The following is a 23726-nucleotide window of genomic DNA, read 5'->3' on the forward strand; positions in this document are numbered from 1 at the left end:
AAAAGAGCTGGGCGATGGACTGAGTCCTTGACTCTTTATCCCGTCATCTGAATGAAGAAAATCTGTGTGGATGGAGTGTTATTGAGCTAAAAGCTCTAGTCATGGCTGGATAACGGCAATAGCCGAGCCTCAGTTAAAACTTCATTGGCGATGTGTAAGTAAAGCCAATCTCTAAAAATTCGGACGATCCCTAGACCACTCAATAGTGGCCGAAAGACCGTCCGTCTCAGCGTTCGCTCCACTCAGTGTTGGCCTTCCACCCACACACCACCACCGAGCAGAACCGCTCATATTCCGAAGAAAAGCATTCACCGACAAAGCCCCCCAGCGGGCCGTGCCGGAGAACACTTTCACCCGAGACTCAAATTGCTCCCTTAAGGCAAAAACCTTAAGAGAGCGTACTCATAACTCTCGAATCTCAGCGCCCCAGGGGGTAAGAGTAACAGCCGAACCTCAGTTAAAACTTCATTGGCTACAGTATTGCCATTTTTTACCCTGAAAGTCCTTTAAAATTAGTTTTATAAGGACTGGCTTGAAGGGGCGAAGCAAGAATGCTTTTCATCTTCCCCATTATCTGTATCGGTCAGTGTAGGGATAAGGTGTTATTGAGCTATTAAAGCTCTGATCATGGCAGGAGGGTAACAGCAATAGCCCAGCCTCAGTTAGAACTTCATTGGGTACAGCATTGCCATCCATTACCCTCCAAAGGTTGCTCTCACTTACTATTAAAAAATTAGTTTCAATAGCTATCGAATATAAATTAGAACACTATAGATTAAAATAAAGGGTGTCTTAGAAATAATAAAGAAACTTCTGAAATATTTTATAGGATATAGTAAGATAAAAATAAATTATATAATAATAATACATTATTATTTTATAATCATTCTTAAATTTTTGTTTACCAGTTGATTTTTGTTTGAGGTTATTGAGTGTTTCAATAGTATATTTTAAAGCATAAAATCCTAGTGGTGATTTTTGGAATTATCCCTCGCGATTCTTAACAGGAAAACAATGTAATTCTCATTTGATATACATTCTACTAATAAATCCATCGTTTGGGGACAAAAAAACAAGTTTTCATTTACTTGGAAGGCCAAGTTCATTTCCATAAAAGGATGTGCTCATGTTTGACAAGGGAGAAAGAGAAATGAGTGGGTGATTTCGAATTGCGACTGACGAAATGACTCAATTTTTCTGCTGGTGAGATGAACAGGAAGAAAATATGCCATACATGACTGGTTTTACTGGCCATTAATGTTTTCTTGCACACCTTAGATTTTTACTACTTTTCTTTACAGAAATAAAATGGTGGTGAAAAAAAAAAATTTTTTTTTTCCTCCTCTTCTTGATGATCTAAATTGAAGCCTAGACCAAACAGCAACTTCATGTGTCGTAGTGACACTCTGTACCGACATTCATTTAACCCCTCCTCTTTGTTCCACTGCTGAAGCATGAAATGGTAGTTGGGAGGAGGTAGAGGGGATGAAGACGGAATGAGAGAGGGGATAAGGGATGGGGGAGGGAAAGGATTGGCAATGAGATGAGAACTGAAGGATGGGATTGTACAGGGGCGGTTTTATATGTGTGCAGTAAGCAAAAACTGGCTGCACCACTCACCGCAAAGTTGCATACCTTTCCGGGCCCAGCTTGCGCTACTAAATCACCCAGCGAGACAGCGTTCGCAATGAACGCTGACTCATAGGTGGCGAGTTACGCTGTTTCTCAATGATTCTCTAACTAATTACGTGCTCTGATGGTTTGTGGCGGCGAGGAAGTGTGGTAAAGGCTCCCCCCCCCAGTTCTTATTCCCCTCCCCCGTAAGTCGCTTACAGGTAGCGCCAACTCCCCCCCTCCCCCTTTTAGGATGTCATCTCCATTCGATGACCCCGTTAAACTGCACGTGGTCTGGTGTGTCTTTAATGTACTTAGAAAAGTTTTGAAGGCCGTAGGGGATTTCGGTAAAAATCCTCTCTGTCGAATGTTATAGAAGCACTTGATCTCCTTCCTCCAGGCGCTATATTATTAAGCATCAACCCAGATGACTACATACACCATACTTAGCGATTATCTGCCTGTCATTCCCTATAATTAATGAACAACAATTAGGGCTTGTGCAACTCTCTTTATCTACTTCTACCATTTGGAAACCACACATACGAATCCACCTTGGGGAAAGATTTGAAAGAGGGAAAAAAATCCATTTAACTGTTAATTAATAGTATGGGATACACGATCGAAGTTTTATTATTCAACAACCTGTTTAGATATATATGATCGAAAACTTTTCTGTCTGTTTTTTACTTAAATTTTAAAAAAAAATCGGATAAATTCTCCTGGTGGAGTTTATTTTTTTTATGTAAGAAATTATTATGTGATGAGGTACTCACTCAATAGTTGCCTTGAGATGTCACTCGATAGTTGGAAAATAAAACAAAATAGCATCATTTTTTATTTCTTATCGCGTTACTTTATAAATTAACGAAAATAATTTTGCCCACAGCGAAGTTTTCGGCAAAGTTATTGTTACAGTAAAATGAAAAAAAAAAAAAATACATTTATTTAAAACGATGTGGCAGACATTTAGAAATTAAAAAAAATTATCTGCTCTTTCGTGGTGATTTACTTAATTATAACATTTTCTAATTGCTCAATCTGCTCATAGGAACATATCTATTTATCTGTCGACTGTTTTTTTAATTGTTTTCGTTGAGTATTGTCGGACCCTTAACTTATAACTTCATAGTGTATTTACAGCTGAAATGACTTAGATGCAATCGTATACAAATAGATAAATAAACTAAAATAAAAAATATCAGTACATCAAAAATACCTTAAAGCATTTTTGTATATAAAATCGCGGCTTAAACTTCTAATCTTTTTGGTGCATTTCTCAAAGGCATGGGATTCATTTTGTTCTAATTGAAATCAGTCAAAGCAGCCTTTCAATTTTTAGTAAAAATCTCGACTATCATATATGAATACAGTGCGGATTGATCATAAATTATATACGAACGGGCAACAGACGGACGTACAAAATGAATGTAGCAGACAAACATGCGCGCGAGTATCCAAAGGTAAAGAGCTAGATGAAAACTAATAAGATATCAAGAGGGATTTAAATGTTGACCGATAATTTTATTACAAAGCAAAATATACCAATAAAACGTATACATTTCAACACATGATATAAAATCTTTCATAAACAAGGTGTTAGAAAATTATAATTTGAAACAACTTTTTTTTTTTTAATTTCTTTAGGATTTCTCTAATCACGTGATTTGAAACTCTTTATACTTGATGTTATGATCTTTCTATTTATTTCTCTGCTAAGTGATTCTCTCTCTGATCATCGTTCATTCCCACATTGCATCCAGCTGTTTTTCGTGTATCTACATTCCTTCTATTTTTCCAGTAAAGTCTATTGTTACAGATCAAGAAAAAGCAAAGTGGAAAGTGAACCATGGCTCCACTTTATTATAATGGTTATTACAACTTGCGTGGCAAACTGCCAGTGGAAAGGAAAAAAAGAAATCCATTAGTTGCTACACGCAAGCAAAACAATGGTTAAAAAAAAAAAAAAAAAAAACCCTCATGTGTTGTTGGTCATTACAGCTTCAAAACTTACAAACTTTAATTGTACATAAAATTACTTTAGAACCAATTTTATGGTTCTTTAAAACGAAATAAAATGTGCCCTTGATAACGACAGCCAATTCAACTGTTTCTGGCAAGCAGCCTAAATTTGGACATTAAGGGAGTATAAAGTGAACGAAATTATTCTTTCGTACTCTTCCCCTACCGGCTTTTTCAAATAACTGTCTCGATGAAATGTTCTTTTTCTCTCATTAATTGGTTTGCTTGAATAGTTGCAACTAACAGCTGCCTCGACTGTATTTTCTGTGTATAATTCCTCATTACAAATAATAAACAGGAAAGACGTTACAACAGTAGCGCCCTCTGAACTGAAATGACTTTATATTGTTAAAAGTAATACTGTAGAGATTTTCTAACATTGTAGATTATTTTTTTAAATACGTTTGCTGCTTTGGCACTCATTTTTTTTTCTCTCTTTTTTTTATTTAGCAACAACAGCAGTCAGGAATAGCCCATTTAATGGTAAGTTCTTGCTAAAATATTGTTTTAAAATTTAAACGTTGAATTATGCATGTTGTGGTATTGTTGTAGAAATCGATGGTAGTGTTCACATCTGTATGATCAGGAAAGTAGAAAAATGTAGTCCAATCCTGGTTGTAATCGTAGGATTAGTCTTGTGATATTCTTATAATAATTGGGTTTTATGTCTGCAAAAAAGAAAAATCGATTTTTTGACCTCTTTTCCAGAATACTGTTTACTGATATACTATGACTCTACTTGGAGTAGCATGTATATGTTTCCCCTTTACGATACTATAAAAGCATGATTTGAGATTAAATAGCGAACCCTGGAAACAGTAACTCCGGATACCATATTTCTCCATATTCGAGAATAGTTCGCATTGGACTAACACAGGTGTGACTTTATGTTTCCATGGTAACGATAAGTTCTGCTTGTTTAGCAAGGTAGTCAATGCTTTGTTGTCAAGAACGAAATAGGCGAGTTTCGCTATTAATACTGAGGAAACAGAGATTTTGGCTCATAATATTTCTTTGTATAGAATTAAATTATTGTATAGAACTAATTTTTTAAGTTTATATCTTTAAAATGGTAGAGATAAAAACGTAAACACAATTTAAGATGTGAGAATTAAAAATACAGATGGATAACAAAAAATTAGTTTAAAAAAAAAAAACCTTGCAATAATTACAGTTACAGATATGTATAATAATTTTAACATTTCCGATTGTTCTTTGTAATAAAATAAGTAAATATGAGTGCCAAAGTTGTGTTTATTGTATTAATCGCAATATTTAATCAATACTATACCATTGCCAAAGTTAATCGCTTCGATTTTTTTTTAATTCTTAATCAGTTAGCCAAATGAATTTTTCATTAACAAGACTAGCGTAATGTCCAAGAATGCAGTTATAAAACTTTTTTTTTTTTTCTGCAAAAAATTCCGGAGTAAAGTAAGAGAATTGAAGTCGGTGCCTTCCGACACCAAATTTTATCTCAAATAAGGAAAAAATATTTTATGAATCTAGATTAAACCTAAGCAAAAGATTTCTACGATGTATTTCACGTAGAGCTGCATCGATAGCATTTTTTGCCAAAAAATATTTTAAGACAGTTTCCTTACGCTTGATTTTCAGTTTAAGACAGTTTGGCTAGTTCCTCTTTATGGTTTGAGGTTCTGTCGTGGTTTAATTAGGTCTGCCAAAAAGTCGATGATAGACTGTTATGTCAATAGATCCAGTAATTTACTTTATCGACTCAGGATTTTGATCTTCCATCAAATCCTTAAAGTGAAAACCAAAAGTGTACTTGCATCGTCAGGAAGTGGAGTTAATTCCTAATTGAAAGGTTTTTGTTAACTCTAAGGAAAATATGATAAACATACTCATGTTTATCAAATTTTGAGTGACGTTCCATAACTCAAAAGTTATGGAACATATCTCCCAAGAATTTCATGTTTAAATCACCAGGTGGCGTTCTTTGATATTATATAGCATCCCGAATTTTTCCTGATGCTTAAATTACCAAGAACCATAATTTTTGATAAAGATACTAAATTATTCACATTGTGCCACGTTAATCTTGTTGAATAGTAGCAGGTACTCGGAGACAATTGAGTTCTTCTGTCTCTCTTAGCTTCCTCGTTTGTTTCACAGTTTGAGTGATGGATGCAATGTGTAGATACCCAGCAAACCCTTTTCCCCCTCGCCTATCGCGCTGTGTGTTTACATTGTAATGTTTTTAACGCCAATCTCCTATCAGTAATGTTTTAACTTTTGCAGAGTCTGCTGGAACCAGAGAGAAGACAATATCTAAAGGTGACGACCTTTCCTTGTTGGTTTATGATGACTGCATGGCACAATGCTTGCATGATTCACAAATTCTTCCTTTTTTTTTTTTTTTTGCTACGCATCCATGATTGCATGATTCTTTAAACGCACAGTTATATATAATTTGCACCATTTTTTTTTCATGATGAGTTTAATGTTTGTGTGTGTGTACGAATGTCTCAACAGTCGCCAGTCCTTAGAATTTAAATGATATCTTTTTTCCAGTAGTGTTTAAATAAAATATATTGAAATTTTTCCTACTTGCCTGGCAGAGCCAAATACATGTTTATATTTTTGAAGACATTTGTATTGTATTTTGAAGCGCTGTATGAAATTTTGGACACTTAAATCTTGATGTCAAACAATTTTTTCTTGTAACTCTGAAGATATTTTGGGATTATTAATTAATAAAATTTAAAAAAAATTTCAAAATTATAATTAGGATTCAAATATCAAAACGCAAAAAAATCTGGGAATTACTTAGTTTTTTAATTTTATTTTCTAACACCTTTTAAAAAATTAAATGTAACTGATATATTTAACTTCTAAAAAACTGGATTATTGAATAAATAAGAAAATGTTGGTCAATCGACCGTGAGATGCGGTGATTGATTCATTCAATCCAATACCCTTGGAGGGTAATGGATGGCAATGCTGTAGCTAATGAAGTTCTAACTGAGGCTCGGCTATTGCTGTTACTCTCCTGCCATGATCAGAGCTTTAATAGCTCAATAACACCTTATCCCTACATTGTCCTCTACAGATAACGGGGAAGATGAAAAGCATTCTTGCTTCGCCCCTTTAAGCTAGTCCTTATAAGGACTATAAGGATTATTGAATAAACGTAATTTTATAATTAATCGACCGTGAGATGCGGTGATGGATTCATTCAATCCAATACCCTTGGAGGATAATGGATGGCAATGCTGTAGCCAATGAAGTTCTAACTGAGGCTTGGCTATTGCTGTTACCCTCCTGCCATGATCAGAGCTTTAATAGCTCGATAACACCTTATCCCTATACTGTTCTCTACAGATAACGGGGAAGATGAAAAGCATTCTTGCTTCGCCCCTTTAAGCCAGTCCTTATAAGGACTTAGGGTTGTTGGGGGTGGTTGATGAGAGGTGGTTAACCTGAACAACCTAAAGTCCTTTTTAGGACTTTCAGGTTAACAAATGGCAATGCTGTAGCCAATGAAGTTTTAACTGAGGCTCGGCTATTGCCGTTGCCCAGCCATGACTAGAGCTTTTAGCTCAATAACACCCCATCCACACAGATTTTCTTCATTCAGATGACGGGATAAAGAGTCAAGGACTCAGTCCATCGTACAGTTCTTTTAAGAACTAGGATTGTTGGCGTGTGGTATAATATAAAATATTATATTACCATCATTTTTAATAATTCGTAATATTTATTTTGGCGTGGGATATAAAATATTACCGACATTTTTATAATTCATAATATATTTATTTTTAATTTTCAGCAATTAGAACATAATAAGTAGTTTATAACTAGAACGAGTCCTCATTTAATAGTTATGCATTCACTCTAAATTTCTGCTGTACTACCAAGAATTCAAACATACTGGAAAGGATATCGTGCTAGCTAAGCTTTAAAATATACCGAAACAAAAAATAATAATTCGACGTCTTAATTTTTGCAGAGTAATGAATCTACGCAATCACTTTCATATTTTAACTAATTTAAAAATAGGAAATTTCCGTAATCACAATGCAAATGACAAATTATATCATTCTGAACTGACACACAATGGATTATATTAAAAAAAATAATGAACGAATTAAAGCACGGAATTTAATTTTTGGGATCTTTCGATACGTGTTTCAATAATTTATATAAATTGTTGTCCAAAATTTAGTATAGATGTATAATCATGATATTTAATACAAACACAGAACACAGTGCCAATTTATTTCTTGTCAGGATTGCATAGTTTCTAAAATCGTAATTATTTTTAAACATGGAACGACAAAAATGGACTATATTCGGCCCATACCGATATATTAGAATGAGAAAGAAAGAAAAAAAATGCTTGTGTATAAATTGAGTTTGACACCGTTTATTGGTATCAAACACAAGAGCTCAACCTTTTATACACTGCTGGATTAGCATTGTATATCAACAATTACAATTCGAAAGGACCGTAAGGTGTCACTAGGTGTACACCAAATCGTTATCATTCATTTGAAAATGAATGTAGCACACAAGTAGTGTCATCCAGCCTGTTCTTTGTGACCTCGGGTCACCTGATTGTTTTGAATTTGATTGTATCGTGACATGATTTACTGTTGTCTGTTATGTAATATTTTGTTTGCTTTTGTCTTTCTTTTGCAGCAACAGATGCACGCCCAACAGCTGGCATCTCATGCTCATGCTCCGCCCATTCCAATGATGCCTCATGCTGCTGCCTTAGCTGGATTACAACCACCCACAATGCCGCCTAACAGTGCTGGGTTACTGGCCCTTTCGGGTTCGCTGGGGGGTGGCACCCCGACCGTTCATCTCGGTGCTCCTGTTTCGGCTGCATCTTCCTTACTGAAAGATCACAGAGATGAAAAACGAAGCAGTAGTAAGTTGGATTTTGGCAGTATTTGCATAATCTGAAATATTTGGTTGTTTGTTTTTTGAGTATTTAATTGTATAAAAGTATTTGATGTGTGGAATTATCTTTTCAGAATATATATTTATTGAAATATTATTTAAAGAATTAATAGCCTGTTATTATGTACTGGCCAGGTCCTGCGTTTTTCACGAAATGTACAAGCTGAGGCGTGCATTTTTCACGAAATGTACAAGCTGAGATCTGCGTTTTTCACGAAATGTACAAGCTGAGATCTGCGTTTTTCACGAAATGTACAAGCTGAGATTTGCGTTTTGTGCGAAATGTACAGAGCTGAGATTTGCGTTTTGTGCGAAATGTACAGAGCTGAGATCTGCGTTTTGTGCGAAATGTACAGAGCTGAGATCTGCGTTTTGTGCGAAATGTACAGAGCTGAGATCTGCGTTTTGTGCGAAATGTACAGAGCTGAGATCTGCGTTTTGTGCGAAATGTACAGAGCTGAGATCTGCGTTTTGTGCGAAATGTACAGAGCTGAGGCCTGCGTTTTGTGCGAAATGTACAGAGCTGAGGCCTGCGTTTTTCGCGAAATGTACAGAGCTGAGGCCTGCGTTTTTCGCGAAATGTACAGAGCTGAGGCCTGCGTTTTTCGCGAAATATACATTGGCACAAGAGGCATGAAATATGCAAATCACTTCTTCAAGTTCGAATAAGTCATAGCCGATAACATTTTTGCCACAGCAGTCTTCTTTTGATGTGTTGCCTATTTAGTTCACTAATATGCGCCTCTGTTACAGCATACAATGATCCGGATTGGATGATTCAAAGAATTATAGAATTATTGGAATGCTAATAATTCACTATATTGAAATTATTATACAGTAAACTAACCTTCGCTTACATTCGTATAACATCACTAACTACGTTAATAACGTCCATCATAAAAGCAGATGAAGCTTGGCACATTCCTGTCTGTCACGTTCTCTCGACTACAGAGTTGTGGTTTTGCATCATATCAGCGAGTATGATTTAGCTTGTAATTCATCAACTGCTATATAATGATGCCTTACAGAAACGTTCGTCCGTAGCGAACATTCCGATGTACACACGATAATTATGATGGGCGTGTGAAATACATGCAACCAACTGTCATTATAGAACGAGTCGGTCACAATCGTAATGCAATATTTGCAGATAATTTGTAATATATGCGCTGGCATGTATTATTACACAATATACAGGAATAAGTCGCTCTAGGATTCTACAATGATATAGAGAGAGTGAATTATCATTTCCACCTCTCTCTATTATCATACGGTAACAGATGACTGATCTAAATTTTCAATAATTGGAAATGGTAGACAAATCGAGTGTAGTAACGGCGCTTGCGCACACTGTTGAAAGCAACGAGAATGCTGAGCTCGTGAGCAATCAGTCGAAAACAATGAGAATTCTGAACTCGTGACTAAACAGTTGAAAACAACAAGAATTCTGAGTTCGTGAGCAAGCAGTTGAAAACAACGAGAATGCTTGCTCGCGCACAACAATTAAAATATATATATATATATATTTTTTTAAAATAAACAGACTACTCGTTGCCCTTGAAATGTTCAACTGTATTGTTAAAACTTAACAAGTGACTAATAATATTGGGAAAAGATCGCATACATTTCTTTAAACATAAACTACATTCATTATTCACAACGCTACCTATATTAGCATCATCAGAAAATATCTCCCCAGTTTATTAGCACTCTAAATAGATGAAAGGCGCCTAATATCTCTTAGATGCTTTCCCTATTGTTACACATTTCCATATATTATACGAGGTATTTATTTAATACAGCGGAAGGTTTTAAGTTGAAATAAACTGTTACCAGCGGAGTGTGTATGTTGATAATAGGAGCCGTGTTTCTCGTGATTGTGAGGGGACTCTTCTCGCTATGAAGTAGCACTGCTGCCGGTGTACAATGCACTTATTATACTGTTATCTTGGAGCTTGCCGTTTTCTCAACGCCTCTGCTGAGCCGTAAATGCAATCAAAGCTTACTGTAATCACTAAGGGTGTTAGATTCCACAGCCCTCGTAGCCAGATCACCTTGTTTAATTGTATCAGTGATTAGCAAAGTGCGTTTCAACCTCTGCCGCCTCATTAAAGAGCGCCCGTCTAAGGTAATTAATTCACAGGCCGGAGCTGGAAATTCCATTATATAAATGAGTGTGCTAAATGGAGCTCTCCAACATACGAGATAAGAGATGCTACTTGTCGACTGCCTCTCTTTATTGAAACAAGGGATTTCTCTGCTTCTTTGCAACCCCTCACGAACTATGGCGGTGTTGCACTTAGTTTGATTTGCAAAAGCCTCTGGTGCATTGTGTCACTTGCGTGCGTTCGTTTGCTTTTGTTTTCCCTTTTCCATTGCGGGGCCCCCTCGTTTTTCTGTGCGTCTTTTCTTACTTTATGGTTTGTTGTTTTGTCGTCCATCTCAACCTTACGCTCGATGCTGATTTATTATTATTTTTTTTTTGTTTTTGTTATTTATTTCCATTTCAACTTGGTTCCCAATTTTCATACTAAAAACGAAAACTGTTTTTTTTTTTTTTTTTGGTAAAAGACGTTATTATTCAAGTGCATTTATAAGATAGTAGTACCAATACACAAAGGGGGATCGGGTTTTAGATGCATTTTTAGTGAAATGTATGTTTTTGTTCGATGAACAACTCCGTATTGGCTAAAGGATTTTTGATAAAGCGAGCCATCTTGAATAAAATTAATATATTTCGACATAATAAAGTAAGGTAAAAAGTACTTCAAAAAGAAAAAAAAATTCTGATTTCCATACTTGTTTTTTTTTTAATTTCGTGTAACACAATGAATTTAAGGAAAGAGATGATTATGCAAGAAACGATGGCTTCAATAAATTGGGATTGATTGTGGATAGATCGAATTGCTAAGTGGGGCTGATTTGACGAAAGGTACGATCTAGTGAAGTACCCCGTTCCATTCCAACAGTCGTGTGTTTGTCATCTCACTTTTATCTTGTTTGATTCTCTTTCTCACTAGCTCTTATTAATAGTGAGAACGACACAGTATTGTCGTGCATTTAATACTGCATCGTTCTGACTCCCCCCCCCCCCTATTTAAAAAAAAAATCTGAAAGGGTTAACAAAACTAATAACGTATATCGTTGTGCCAGATCTTACCACACTTAATCTTAATAAGACATTTCTCACATTCGGTGAGAAATGTCTTATTCTCTAAGATTAAATTACTGAATAGGTATTATTCTTCATGTGAAATATACAATTTTATTTTGCCTGTTCATTTTGAACTTGCTTTTAATAAGGTTAGTTTTATGTCTAAATATATATTTCTGCGTGCAGATTGCGCGTGTTCTCTGACAGGTTTTTGTTGCTTGGTTTGAGAATGAAAAACTCCACTTCCGTATGAGACTGATAAAAGTTTTGGCGTCCTAGGGATCCGAACCCAACTTCCCAACTATAGGGCTTTATCGAAACCCGACTGAACTACGGAGGCGCTAAATTTTAAAAATTGCTGGGAAAAAAAAAAAAAAAAAAAAAAAAATATATATATATATATATATTTGAAATCATTACAAAAATTGAAGCCGGAAAATTTAAAGACAAAACTTCATTCAAAACATCGGTTAAGATTCTCTGAAAGTCCTTTAGGGGTCTGCTAGAGTATATCTTCATTTTAAATTTAAAAAAAAAAAAAACTTTTGCAGATCATTTGACGCCTTGTTTTTTTTCGTATCATATTTAGCTAGACGTGAAAGAAAGCGAAGTTTGGAACTGCTTCTTATCGTTCTAACGAAAACTAATTTGAGATATCGACAGTTTTTTCCGAGCATTTTGCCAACTAGAAATAGCGACATAAAAAAAAAAAAAAAAAAAAAAAAAAAAAAAAAAAAAAAAAAAAAACAGTTACAGAATTCTGTCAATCACGGCAGATGAATAACATGCATACGAACTGACAGAACAAACTTAATTCGCGCTACATCTTTCGAGAAATGCATTTAAAACGTCCAGTTATTCTCAGTCTTGAAAAGCAATTAACAAAATAAAAATTAAAAAATAAAAAAACCTTCCGACATGATTAATTGTGCTAGTTGGTTGGCATACTCTTCCCCTACCCGCCACTTTTCTATCCGATTCCTCAAAACAATTCCACGGTGCAGTTGAAAGAACAATTTTTTTTTTTTTTTTTTTTTTTTTTTTTTTAATTTCTGTGAAGGACGCGAGGAAGTTTAAGTCTAGTCCCCGATGGAGACGGAAGAATATTTGCTAGAAAATTCTGCTTTCAAAAAAGCCAAACCAGCCTAAGCACGCACACACTCGCATTTGAAAAGCATAATACACTTGAAGTTTCGTAACCTTAACCGTCTCGGCCGTCATGTTCGAACACTTCAACTACACTTGAAAGCGAATTAACAAGAACTTGGTCCTTGTTTTAATCACTTGCAAAGGTCATCAGACTGTAACCCGAACCTTCGGCAAGTGCAGCGGAAAACGAAGAAAAAAAAAAAAAAAAAAAACTCGTTTGTCTGTGTACATCAGTCAAACCGTTCACACACACAATCTCGATACCAAACGATGAGGTCTTCCTTCTCCCTCCCTACCCCCCCCCACCACCACGTGCATTCTAGCAGGCCACACACATACACATCTCGTTGAATGATATTATCTCAACCCAAAGGGGCAGAGAATTAATGTGGAGTAGCTACGGCAGGTTAAAAATGAAGCCCTTGTAATGACATCAAAGGCTATTTAATCTCCTCGCGGAAACAGATTTATGACGTACGGACACAGTGCAAATACAGCCCTAAAACTAAACAAGATTGTGTGTGTGTGTGTGCGTGCGCGCGCGCGCACACACATGTGATAAGATGAAAATTTGTCTTTTACTGATAGCAAAGTAGGAGCATACGTCATACGCTACTAAACACCGAAATTATCAACGGGTGACCTTTACAACCGTACGCGAACTTGAGTGAAAAGGAGAAAAGAGATGAGTGAACTTGATTTCAACAAGGTCACAATCTGTCTGGAACGAACCCGGTTCTTTACCAATTTCTTAAGAATTTTTCCATTAAAAAAGAAGCGTATGGATTGTGTAGGTCTATTGCTATCCCCCTTCGGTATTCCACCTTATATAAAAACCCCTCCGAATGTGCAGTGTGATTTGCCTGAACCAAGTCTCTACCACTAAAGCTTGCTTCAAGGAATAAGACGAATACATTACCCCCCTCTCTCTTCTATCCCCCCCCGTAACCTCCGTTCTTATATCCGTAGATTGGAGTCGTGCTTCTTGTGGTGTCTACATCCAGATATATCGATTGAGGAGACATGAAAACACGCCAGAGAGAGAGAGAGAAGAGAAAAGAAAAGAAAAGAAAGCAAAGACGTAATAGAAGATTGATATACGGCTCAGGATATGTCTGGAAAGCCTGTGCTGTCTATAGATTGCGGGAAGTGTGGTTAGATAGCAGGAGCACTGCTGTTCACAGAACCGGAAGAAAAGGTAATCCGACCCGTTGAGGAGAAGGGGGGGGTAGAAAGGGGGGGTATTCTTAAATAAATTCTTCCTATCATTTGGGACTTGCTACTGATGTTTCGGATAATATCTCAGAAAGAAAGAAAGAGAAAGGTAGTTTGTATCACCCCCCCCCGTTTTTCAATCCCTGTCCGTATTTTGATAACGCCAAGAGAAAGTATCATAGAATTGGCTATAAAGAAAAGAGGCAGAAACCGAGTAAGCTTACAGCGCCCCCTAGGAGATAAAAATGTAATGTTAGGATCTAAAGTTAGTTTTCTATTTGGTCCGGCGGTGTTTTGAGAACATCAGTATTTTAAGGCGTCCCCCCTCCGTCCCATATTAAAGAAGTTTGTCGTACACGTGTAACCTTTCAGTAATTTTTTTTTTTTTTTTTTTTTTTTTTTTTTTTCTAAACGTAAGACTGAGTCACTTATTAGCATGATTCTACCAGAAGAAATTACAACCATCTTTTGGGCGAACTAGTTTTTCTTTTGTGGTTTTACCCCTCTTCCCCTCTAAGGGCTTCAAAGTAATATTTTTGCGCACATTTTACTATCCCCATGACGATAGACATGCCTTACTTTCCCCCCATCCCCATAGTGAAACTTTATGGCTTGGACACTTCTACAAGAACCATTACTTCTCTTCCAATAACGAAAAGTAGACTTGGAAAAAGGGAATGGTTTTACCCCCTCAAGGGAGTATTTTTCCTTTGTACACATACGAGAGAAAGTATACATTTTGATCCCTCAGATAGTTCGTAGCTTTGCAAAATAAATCGTAGAGATTTGCGGAAAATATCCGCATCTTTCACAGATCATGAGCGATTTAAGACGCATGCGCAGTAGACGAAATAGAAATATATATTCAAATAATTGCTCAAATGTTTTCATTATAAACCAATCTAATGAATTTTAATTTATTTTTTCCATTTCCTGTCTTCTCACCAAATGTTCTCCTCTAATTCTGCTGTTAACCATTGGACCTGATTAGTGCTTTGCGAAGAAAGGCAGGTAAGTAAATTTCTCTATTTTTTTTTTTATTGTTTTTATCTTTAAGATAAGCCATACGAACGTTGATGCTAATTCTTTTATGTATGCGGTAGTTATTTTATAGCAGAAGACGCGTAAATTTCTCTTAGTTTCACTGATAATGTCGTTTATGACATAAAATATTTCAACAATTAAAATCGGAAAATGATCGTCTGCAATTTTTTTTTTGCTTTTTTAAAAGTTTGTCAGTTTCATACTCGTGAATGTGAATTTCTGTTAATTTCACCTGATAATAACAATATCGGTTATGACAAAATATTTCAACAATTAAAATTAGAAAATGATCGTCTGCAATTTTTTGCTTTCTTTTAAATGTTCGTTTTTTTTTTATGAATGTATTCATGTCATGAAATCTTGTAAACAAAGCTTCAATCCATCGATATTTATCTTTTTGTTCGTAATAATTTGGGTATCCTTCATAAAAAATATTTAACAAGATGTATCATGAGATATCTAAAGCATAAAAATAATAGTCTGTAAAAATGTCAAATTTACTTAATTTTATAAATTGATTGACATTTTATTTTACTATTTTAACCTATTCGTTCTATAGCATCAAAGAACATTTATTACAGCGTATATTAACTATAATAATAATTAAAAACAAAATATTTTAATCACGTATTGGTTTGTGATTTTGATTGAATATATTAAATAGGGAGTGTCAAACGTGCTGACCAAATAAATCTCCATTGTACAGGAGTTCCAATGGAGGATTCGCAATATATGGTTTGCTGAAACTCTGGCTTAGTGATTTTAATTGATCTTAGATTTCCCACTGTCTTTATGAATTTTAATAAGGATTCATTCATAAATTAGGGTAAACCAACAGATGAAGCAAGACTTTAATTTACTCAGTCTGGATATTTGAATCCAGTAATCGCCCACTAGCGAGTAACATCAAATTAAGATTGACAGTTAGTTTGAGGATTCAATTTATCCTTTTATCCCTTTTGGGCAAACTCGTAATGCTTATTATTAGTTATTTATAGTATTTTGTTCTTTCTGCAACAACAGGTGGCGCTAATGGATGGTTGAATGACGTAATCACTGAGCGTTTTTTTTGTGACAGATTTAGAAAAGATGAATGTCAGTGTTGGAATACTTTGATACAGTTTTCTTGCCCGAGGCATTCATAATTTAAATCCACTTTGGACAGTGCAGTTCCTCCCTTTTGACATGTCCCGAAGCCATTCTTTACATTTGACCCGATTATCTGCGCAGTTCAAACCCCGGCGCAACCCATTCCACGATATCTCTCTCTGTCTTGCATCCCGTCTGCTGTAGGCTGTAATTTCCATTAAAACAAGCGGGGACATAAACGGCAGCATTACTAGAGGAGGGGGGGGGGTAGTAGAGCCAAAAGATGGGGGGTGGGAATGGGGAGAGTGTGCGAAGTACGCGAACCGCAGTCGGAACCTCAAGGCTGTCGACGGAGGTCAAGACTACAGGTGTTCCGATGTTGCGATGCTATCAGCGGGCAGCTTATTGAGGCAAGACCACACTCCTCCTCCGCCCATACCCGTTGTTCTGGTTGCTGAGGTAACAAATGATCGCGCGTGCAATGTACCGAACGAGTCGACGCATCCTTCTCTTCTTCCTCCCCACCCCCAACCGCTGTGTAAAAGGGGGTCATCTATAAATCTAGCCGGGCTCATAAAGCAGAATAAATATCCCTTGTGTGTGTGTCGTACGCCGACCCCTAATTTTATTCGTGCTGTAGTGTTGCGAATTATTTCTCGCTATCCCTTCGGATTAGGTCATCTAATATGGCGCTTAATGGACGACTCAGCAACGCCCTTCCATGTCGGCAGTATTTCAGAACCCCTGAGTTGAAAACAAGATTTGACAGACGTCCACATGCTTCGTTCTGTCTAAAAGAGATGAATGAGACACGTGGAGAATGCTGACAAGCGACGCTTAGCCCCAACGCTATTAGAATGCGGATTGGAAACCCTTATGAAAAAAAAAAATTTTTTTTTTAATTTATTTATTCATTCCAAACCAGTATTGCAACTGCGAGTGGTTGGGAGAGAGAGAGAATGGGTTTTTTTATATGGGAAAATCGACTATAACCGGTTTAAGATTTTCCCATACATTATAATGATGAAAGTTCGGCTTTATCCCCCCCCCCACCCGAATCGTCTTTTTTCTTTCTTTTTTTTTTTTTTTTAATTTAGATTAATTTAGAATCAGTGTTTAATACGGACTTACTTTGGTTAAGGGAGTAGTAATTAAAACCACTAAAGTGGATTTACCATTCCGTGGCATAGCCAACAAAAAAGGGACAGCAAATACATGGACCGAATACGACCCATGTATTTGCTGCATAGGATCTGGCTACGTTGGTATCTCAACTTTGATCAGCCGCTTTCAACGATGTCCTTTGTGAAAAACCTGGGTTCTAATTCCCCTCTAAGAGGCCGAGAATCCTTGTCAGAGGTTTTCAATAGAAGATGATATAGACGAATATTACATTAAAAACAATAACATAATCTTAATTCTGTGGCCCTCCTCTTTTTGAGAGGGTTGCAACTGATTATTAGGAAGACATGAAGTAAGGTGGTTTCCCCATTGCCTTCAATGCCCTTCACGGGACCGGTTTGCCTGTTTTGAGGGATGAAAATTTTGAGTTACCGAGAGAAAATCCTCCACCACCATACGAGACCGGTTGACTCACCTTTAGGCGAAAGAGACCAGATAAAGGTTCCTCGTGTCATGGACGGGAATCGAACCCAGGTCTTCTTTCCGACCAGAGGGCTTCGTCTATGCTGACTAAACTACGGAGGCCCCAATAACATTATACTATCAACTTTCCCTATCAAAAGATGTTGCTGCATCTTCACGTATGGGCCTCAGAAGGCCGTCGTATCATCATACGCTAAATAAAAAAAAAATAATAAAAAAATTAAATTGGAGGGAGGGCATTAAATAAATTTTATTGATACTTCTTCCTCAAGTACTAGTTAGAAAAACGCTAGGCGAGCCGAGTTAAGCGGGAACGAAAAACCATTTGTGACCTTAAAAATATAACCATTTAAAAATATAATAATCATTGTTTTCCCTTCATTTATTTAGTTTATTTCTTATAAAAATTGGAATAGGAAAGAATATTTTTTTTGGACTAAACTAAATTAAAAAAAATATATATTTTGTAAGTAAATGCTTTACCACTAGATGGCGATGGTTGTGTCTGAAAGTACAGTACTTCAAATGCTAGTTAATACATCTGCAAATAAGCGTGTGTTTTTAACAGTTAATGATTCCCAAATAAATGTTCTAATTTTAAGTCGAACGTCCCCATCGGCTAAGTGCCGTCTATTTTTTTTCCCCCTAATATATTTTAAAGGGGTTTTAAATATGAAGGATTGGACGAGTTCTATTTTCAGTTTCATAAAAGACGGACTGGTAGTTTGCTAACAATTGAAGCGTCATCGCTTGTAACAGTTTCCAGAATGACGGCGAACAAAGAATTAATTGAGGAAGTGAAAACAACCGTTGAGCGACCGTCACGGATGCCTTAGGAGCGGAGATAAGGCCCCATTATTGCGGCGACAGGCGGCTGCCGTTCTATGGGAAAAGAGCCAGTCATCAGAATCATTCCAGTTCCTTTTGCAATGTTTTTTTTTTCTTCTTCGAGATATATATATATATATATATATATATATATATATATAGTTTTTGTTTTCTGACATAGATCGCGAGAATAACCTCTCTTTTTATCTATCTCCCTTTACTGTTTGCTTTCTCTCGTGTTCATGCACGTGCGCGCGCACACACACATCACGTGGATGCATTTAGTTGTCAATTTCAGACGTGTTTGTTGCTTTGAAGATGGCGCGCGAGTGGAATGATCCGAAGCCATTGTTGTATTTTTATCACGTTTTTAATGTTTTATTATGGTTGTTATGGAAGCGGTATTATTGTCCATTTCTCGGTTTTTAATAATAAAACAGTTTTTTTTTTTATTTTTATAGTGAGGCAAGCTTCGTGTATTTTTAATGTCGGAGAAATTCGATTTTGTGATTCTGTTTTGATAACAGTTCCAATTTTGAATATATCAAATTATTAATCAAATTATTTTGTGTGATGCAGTTCGTCCATGGATACTGTCACCTTTTGAAATATGTTAAATATTTAATAGGAGTTAGAAATGTCGATTTACGACTTAACTTTAGATTTGGTGTTTGTGGGTGTGGGCGGGGAAACAATTTTTTTTTTTTCAAGAAAAAAAAGGGGGGGCGTAACAATAAATAATTCTCCGACAACCATTTTAATTGCTCATTTTCCGTTAATTCTCACAATATGTTTAAAATTCTTGTTGAGTAATAAAGATAAATTAACTATCTGTATTATTGATTAACTATTAATACTAACAGTTCATTGATACGCAACAATCAACAAGTTAGTCATTTTAGCTTGCCCACCAGCTATCAAAACCGAAAACTTCTGCAATATTTTATGAATTTATTCAAGTAATTTACCAAACGATATTTTGTGATGGCATTCGATCGTAGCGCCCTCTCACCACATGTAGTGAGACAGACGGAATTCTTAATATACAGATAATTAATTTGAAATATACAAACGTATAATCTAATGACATTTGTACTTCGATGAAATAGATCCCCCGTTTATTTCACAAAACGAATAATAATTTTACCTATTCTTCAGATGCATTTTTGTTATCTAAACTTAAATTATTATCAAGCTACTTTAATTGTCTTTTGTTGTAATTTATCTGCATAACAATTGGTTGTATGACTAAGTCAAAGTCACCTGACGTGTCTACTATGACAACAGTAGGTTTTTGTTTGCGATGAGCTGTTTGAAATGTGAGAATACTAATAGATATTATTACCGTGTTTCCAAGGTAACAAGAAGTTCTTGCTTGCTAATGTAAGGTTTATTATACACAGCGATGGGAAATAATAAAAACAGAAAAAAGTATTACGATTGAAGGGGAAAGAATGATGAAATATTTGTATTTAAAAACTTTTATTATCATAAGGAAATATGTATTGATTTATCTGTGACGTAAATCCGTACTAATAAGCGACCCTATTTATTTTATTTTTTGAATAAAATTATAAACACTTTAGAAAAATGGTTACCCGAAGTGCGTTGATGCTTGAGGTCAGATAAGATTGCATTGTGGGCCATATCGATTAGTACACCTCCGCACTGTACGCGCGCCGAAACTCAAGTAATATAACAAAAATATTTAAGGATGGCATAATCAGTGTAATAGCATAGAAACAAGCAACATACTGTAATACACTATTAGCAGGATGCGTATAGAAAATATAAAATAAATGCTGAACATTAGGTGGAGAAATTAGTAGCCGTCTTAATGGCCAACTTGAAATAGGCTCGTGTCAGTATTCATTTCTGCCTTAACACTTAAATAAGAACGAGAATCCATCAAGAAATGAAGGGAAAAAACGGGCTATTATGAAGATTAAAAGATTGCTATGAAGGAAAGAGAGCCATTTGCGTTGACAGTAAGGTTTATAGTAATTTTCTTGACAACTTCGAGAAGGAAAAGTGGGGGGGGAAGAAACTAGATAGTCCCCATTTATTGAACTGACGGATTTTTTTTTTTTAAACTGCAATGCTGTTGGGGGGGGGGGTATGTGACCACCAGGTAGCTATTATCTGGAGCACATGAACTCTTCGTTCAATTTGCATTTAATACATATATACATAGCGAATGATTTCTTAGTTTGAGGGAAGACGATCGTTAAAGAATGGGAAAAAGGATAAATGGTTTGCCCGCAACTCCCCATAGATAACAGTGTTTCATGCAGGGGGGGGGGGGGGGGCTGTGGATGACTGTAATTTTCTTCGGGATTGAACGAGCGAGAGAAATAATTTCCATAATGGAATCGAATAAAAATTCGGCTCTTTTAAAAAAAAAAAAAAAAAAAAAAAACCTCCATGACGTTGTGGGCTTGAAAGTAATCCATCAAACTCGCTGCTGCTGTGTAACGGCTTCTTTGCGTGTGCCAGGTCCGTAGTGATGACGTAAAAACACGAATAAAGTACTCGCTCTTGACTACAAGCATCTAAAAAGTACTAAACAAAAAAGGGGATAGCTCAGATAAAAGAGAAATGCATTCAAAGATGGTCGAAAATGCTTCCGTTTTTTTTTTTTTCTTGCTGTTTTTAACTTTTTGTATTTCTTTCTCTCCTACCCCCTCCTCCTTTCGTATGCGCATCCGTCACTAAAAACGAAAAGCTGAGAGTAAGATTGATTGACGCATGCTCAAAAAGATGCAAATTAGTAACAGCGAATATATTTAATTGTTATTGAGTTAACAATAGTTTATGTTGTAATAAAAAAAAAATTTTAAAAAAATGGAAATAAACAAATCCAAACAACAAATGACACGATCTTTTGGTCAAAATGGTGATTGAAAAACTACATTTTTTTTTTTGTTTACTAGGAACAATTGCGGGCTAGTGTTTTATCAATAGTGCAAAACTGGATCAACCCTAATAACAGAAGTATAACTACATCTGCACACTGTTCTAAATTATGATAATAGGAGACCGTATACAGATTCTTGATAATGAGCCTCCGTAGCCCAGTCGGTATTGTCGAAGTCCTTTGGTCGGAAAGACCTGGGTTCGATTCCCTATGTCAGGAACCTTTATTTAGTCTCTTTCGACTAAAGGTGTTAGCCGGTCTCATACAAGGGACGAAAAACCCGGAAACTCGGGTTTTTCGTCCCTCAGAACAGGCAAACCGGTCCCGTGAACACACTCTTCTACAGACATTGGAAGAGGGCCCTTCTTGGCCATATCCTAATTCTGCAGAGGACGGCCTCTTCAGAGTTTCGATTCTATTCCCTTCAAAAATCGCGTGATTATAAAGAACTGGATTTGAATTCTAACAGGCGAGGTAACTTTAATATTTTTCCAACAATTGTTCCATGTAGGATATGCAGAGTTGATCAGAATAGTAGCGTGGGACCAAGCAATCGTGATTCGATGCGTTAACGACCAGTAGATCTTTCCACATCATCATACTGCCATCTGACACTTCATCATTCAGACAAGAAATTGGGTTTTTAAAAAAAAAAAAAAAAAAAAATCTTCAGACATCAAAGAGTCCATAGCGTGACATGAAGATATTAAAACGGTCTGTTTTTTGTTCAAATTAGTTTGAACACTGGTTTGATTTCCCATCTTATTCTGTTCCTACGACGACATAAAATGTGTAGAATAAAATTGGAGGAACTGTGAGTTAGCCTATTAATGTTATTTGAATAATATCAATAGGCTATGACGGAATATTTTCAACACATTGTTCAATAAACCAGTGCTGACAGAGCAACGAAAATTTTATTTACTCCAAGAATGAACAGGGTGGCCATAAATTAACTTTCCCTCTTTGGAGGCATCTGTAGCTAAAACCAATAAACGGAATGAGACCAAATTTTATATTGAGACTTTTTTTGAAGGCATGGGGAGATGAATTTCTCAAAAAAAAAAAAAAAAAAAAAGTCGTCGATAGGGGAAATTTTGGCGCTGGCGGAGCCGAAAACAAGCGGATAATTACATTAAAGGCAGATAAAATGGAATAATAACATTTCGACGGTGTAAGCGACAGCCGCGTCCAGTGGCGGATTAAGTTGGGTCCCTTAGGCAAATTATATTTGGGGCCCTCCAAAAAATAAATAAATAAATAAATAAAAAATAAGTTAGGTGGCAAATAAATGAAATTTTGTACTTTTGAATTTTTTGAACTTAAGGATTTTTCTGCCTGTTAAAGGATGATAAATAATAAAACTTTTTTTATTTATTTATTATTTATTTTTTTATCAGTTTTTTTTTACAATTTTACAAAGTTTTTTTTTACTTGCACTACACTCAAATAATGAAAACACGAAAAGTCGCACTAAAAAGTTATTTGTGTAGCAAACACCTCACTCTTATACGATTCAATAACAAATGAAGTTAAGGAACAACCAGGAGAAACTTCCTATCTCGGCAATGCAATCAGTTTTCGTGACCTCGAAGCTGTTCAACAGCGCCGTGCGCCGACATTGGTATTGCGGGATTATTTAAAGCGTAGATAGTGCGCGCTGTTCGAAATACGTATTAAAACGTAATAATTGTTTTGAAAAAAATTTTGCTTAAAATAATCGAGATTTTAATGTTTACTGAAAACATTAATCTATTTTAAAACACTATAGGAAAATGTCTTGGCTTGTCCCCCCCCCCCCACCAAAGCTCGAGGCCCCTAGGCACGTGCCTCATTGCCTTAATGTGTAATCCACCACTGGCCGCGTCACTCATTTCAGCTGGATAGGTGGCACGTTACAATGATAATAAGAATACAGAAATTAATGTATTGATTGAACTCGCAGGAAATAATGTTTTATTCATCAGGATCAGGATCCCCTGGACCATATAAACGATTTTCGATGTGCTGACCTTTCTTGTGTACAACAAATTGCATCCAGTGTGCGACATGCTCTACAGCTGAGTGTAAGGAGTCGGATTGGATGTTCATGACAACCAGTTTTATGTTCTCTTTCAAGACATGCAAGTTGGGAACGCCACCAACATACACAATGGA

At 36.1% G+C, this 23726-nt stretch overlaps 1 protein-coding gene across 2 annotated transcripts in view; it reads left to right on the forward strand.

Annotated features, from left to right (window-relative positions):
* LOC150107722 (transducin-like enhancer protein 4) overlaps nt 1-23726 on the forward strand; it is a 113180-nt gene that overhangs the window by 65919 nt on the left and 23535 nt on the right. For both annotated transcript variants that reach the window (XM_090392026.1, XM_090392027.1), the window contains exons 8-10: nt 4087-4119; nt 8302-8536; nt 15078-15097. In XM_090392026.1, coding sequence (XP_090248152.1) covers nt 4087-4119; nt 8302-8536; nt 15078-15097 — 288 coding nt within the window. The remainder of the gene's footprint in view (nt 1-4086; nt 4120-8301; nt 8537-15077; nt 15098-23726) is intronic.

The sequence above is a fragment of the Typopeltis vanoorti genome, chromosome 4 (assembly GCF_054136105.1).
Source record: "Typopeltis vanoorti isolate ZY-2024b chromosome 4, IOZ_Tvanoo_1.0, whole genome shotgun sequence".
In the NCBI taxonomy this organism is placed as follows: Eukaryota; Metazoa; Arthropoda; class Arachnida; order Uropygi; family Thelyphonidae; genus Typopeltis; species Typopeltis vanoorti.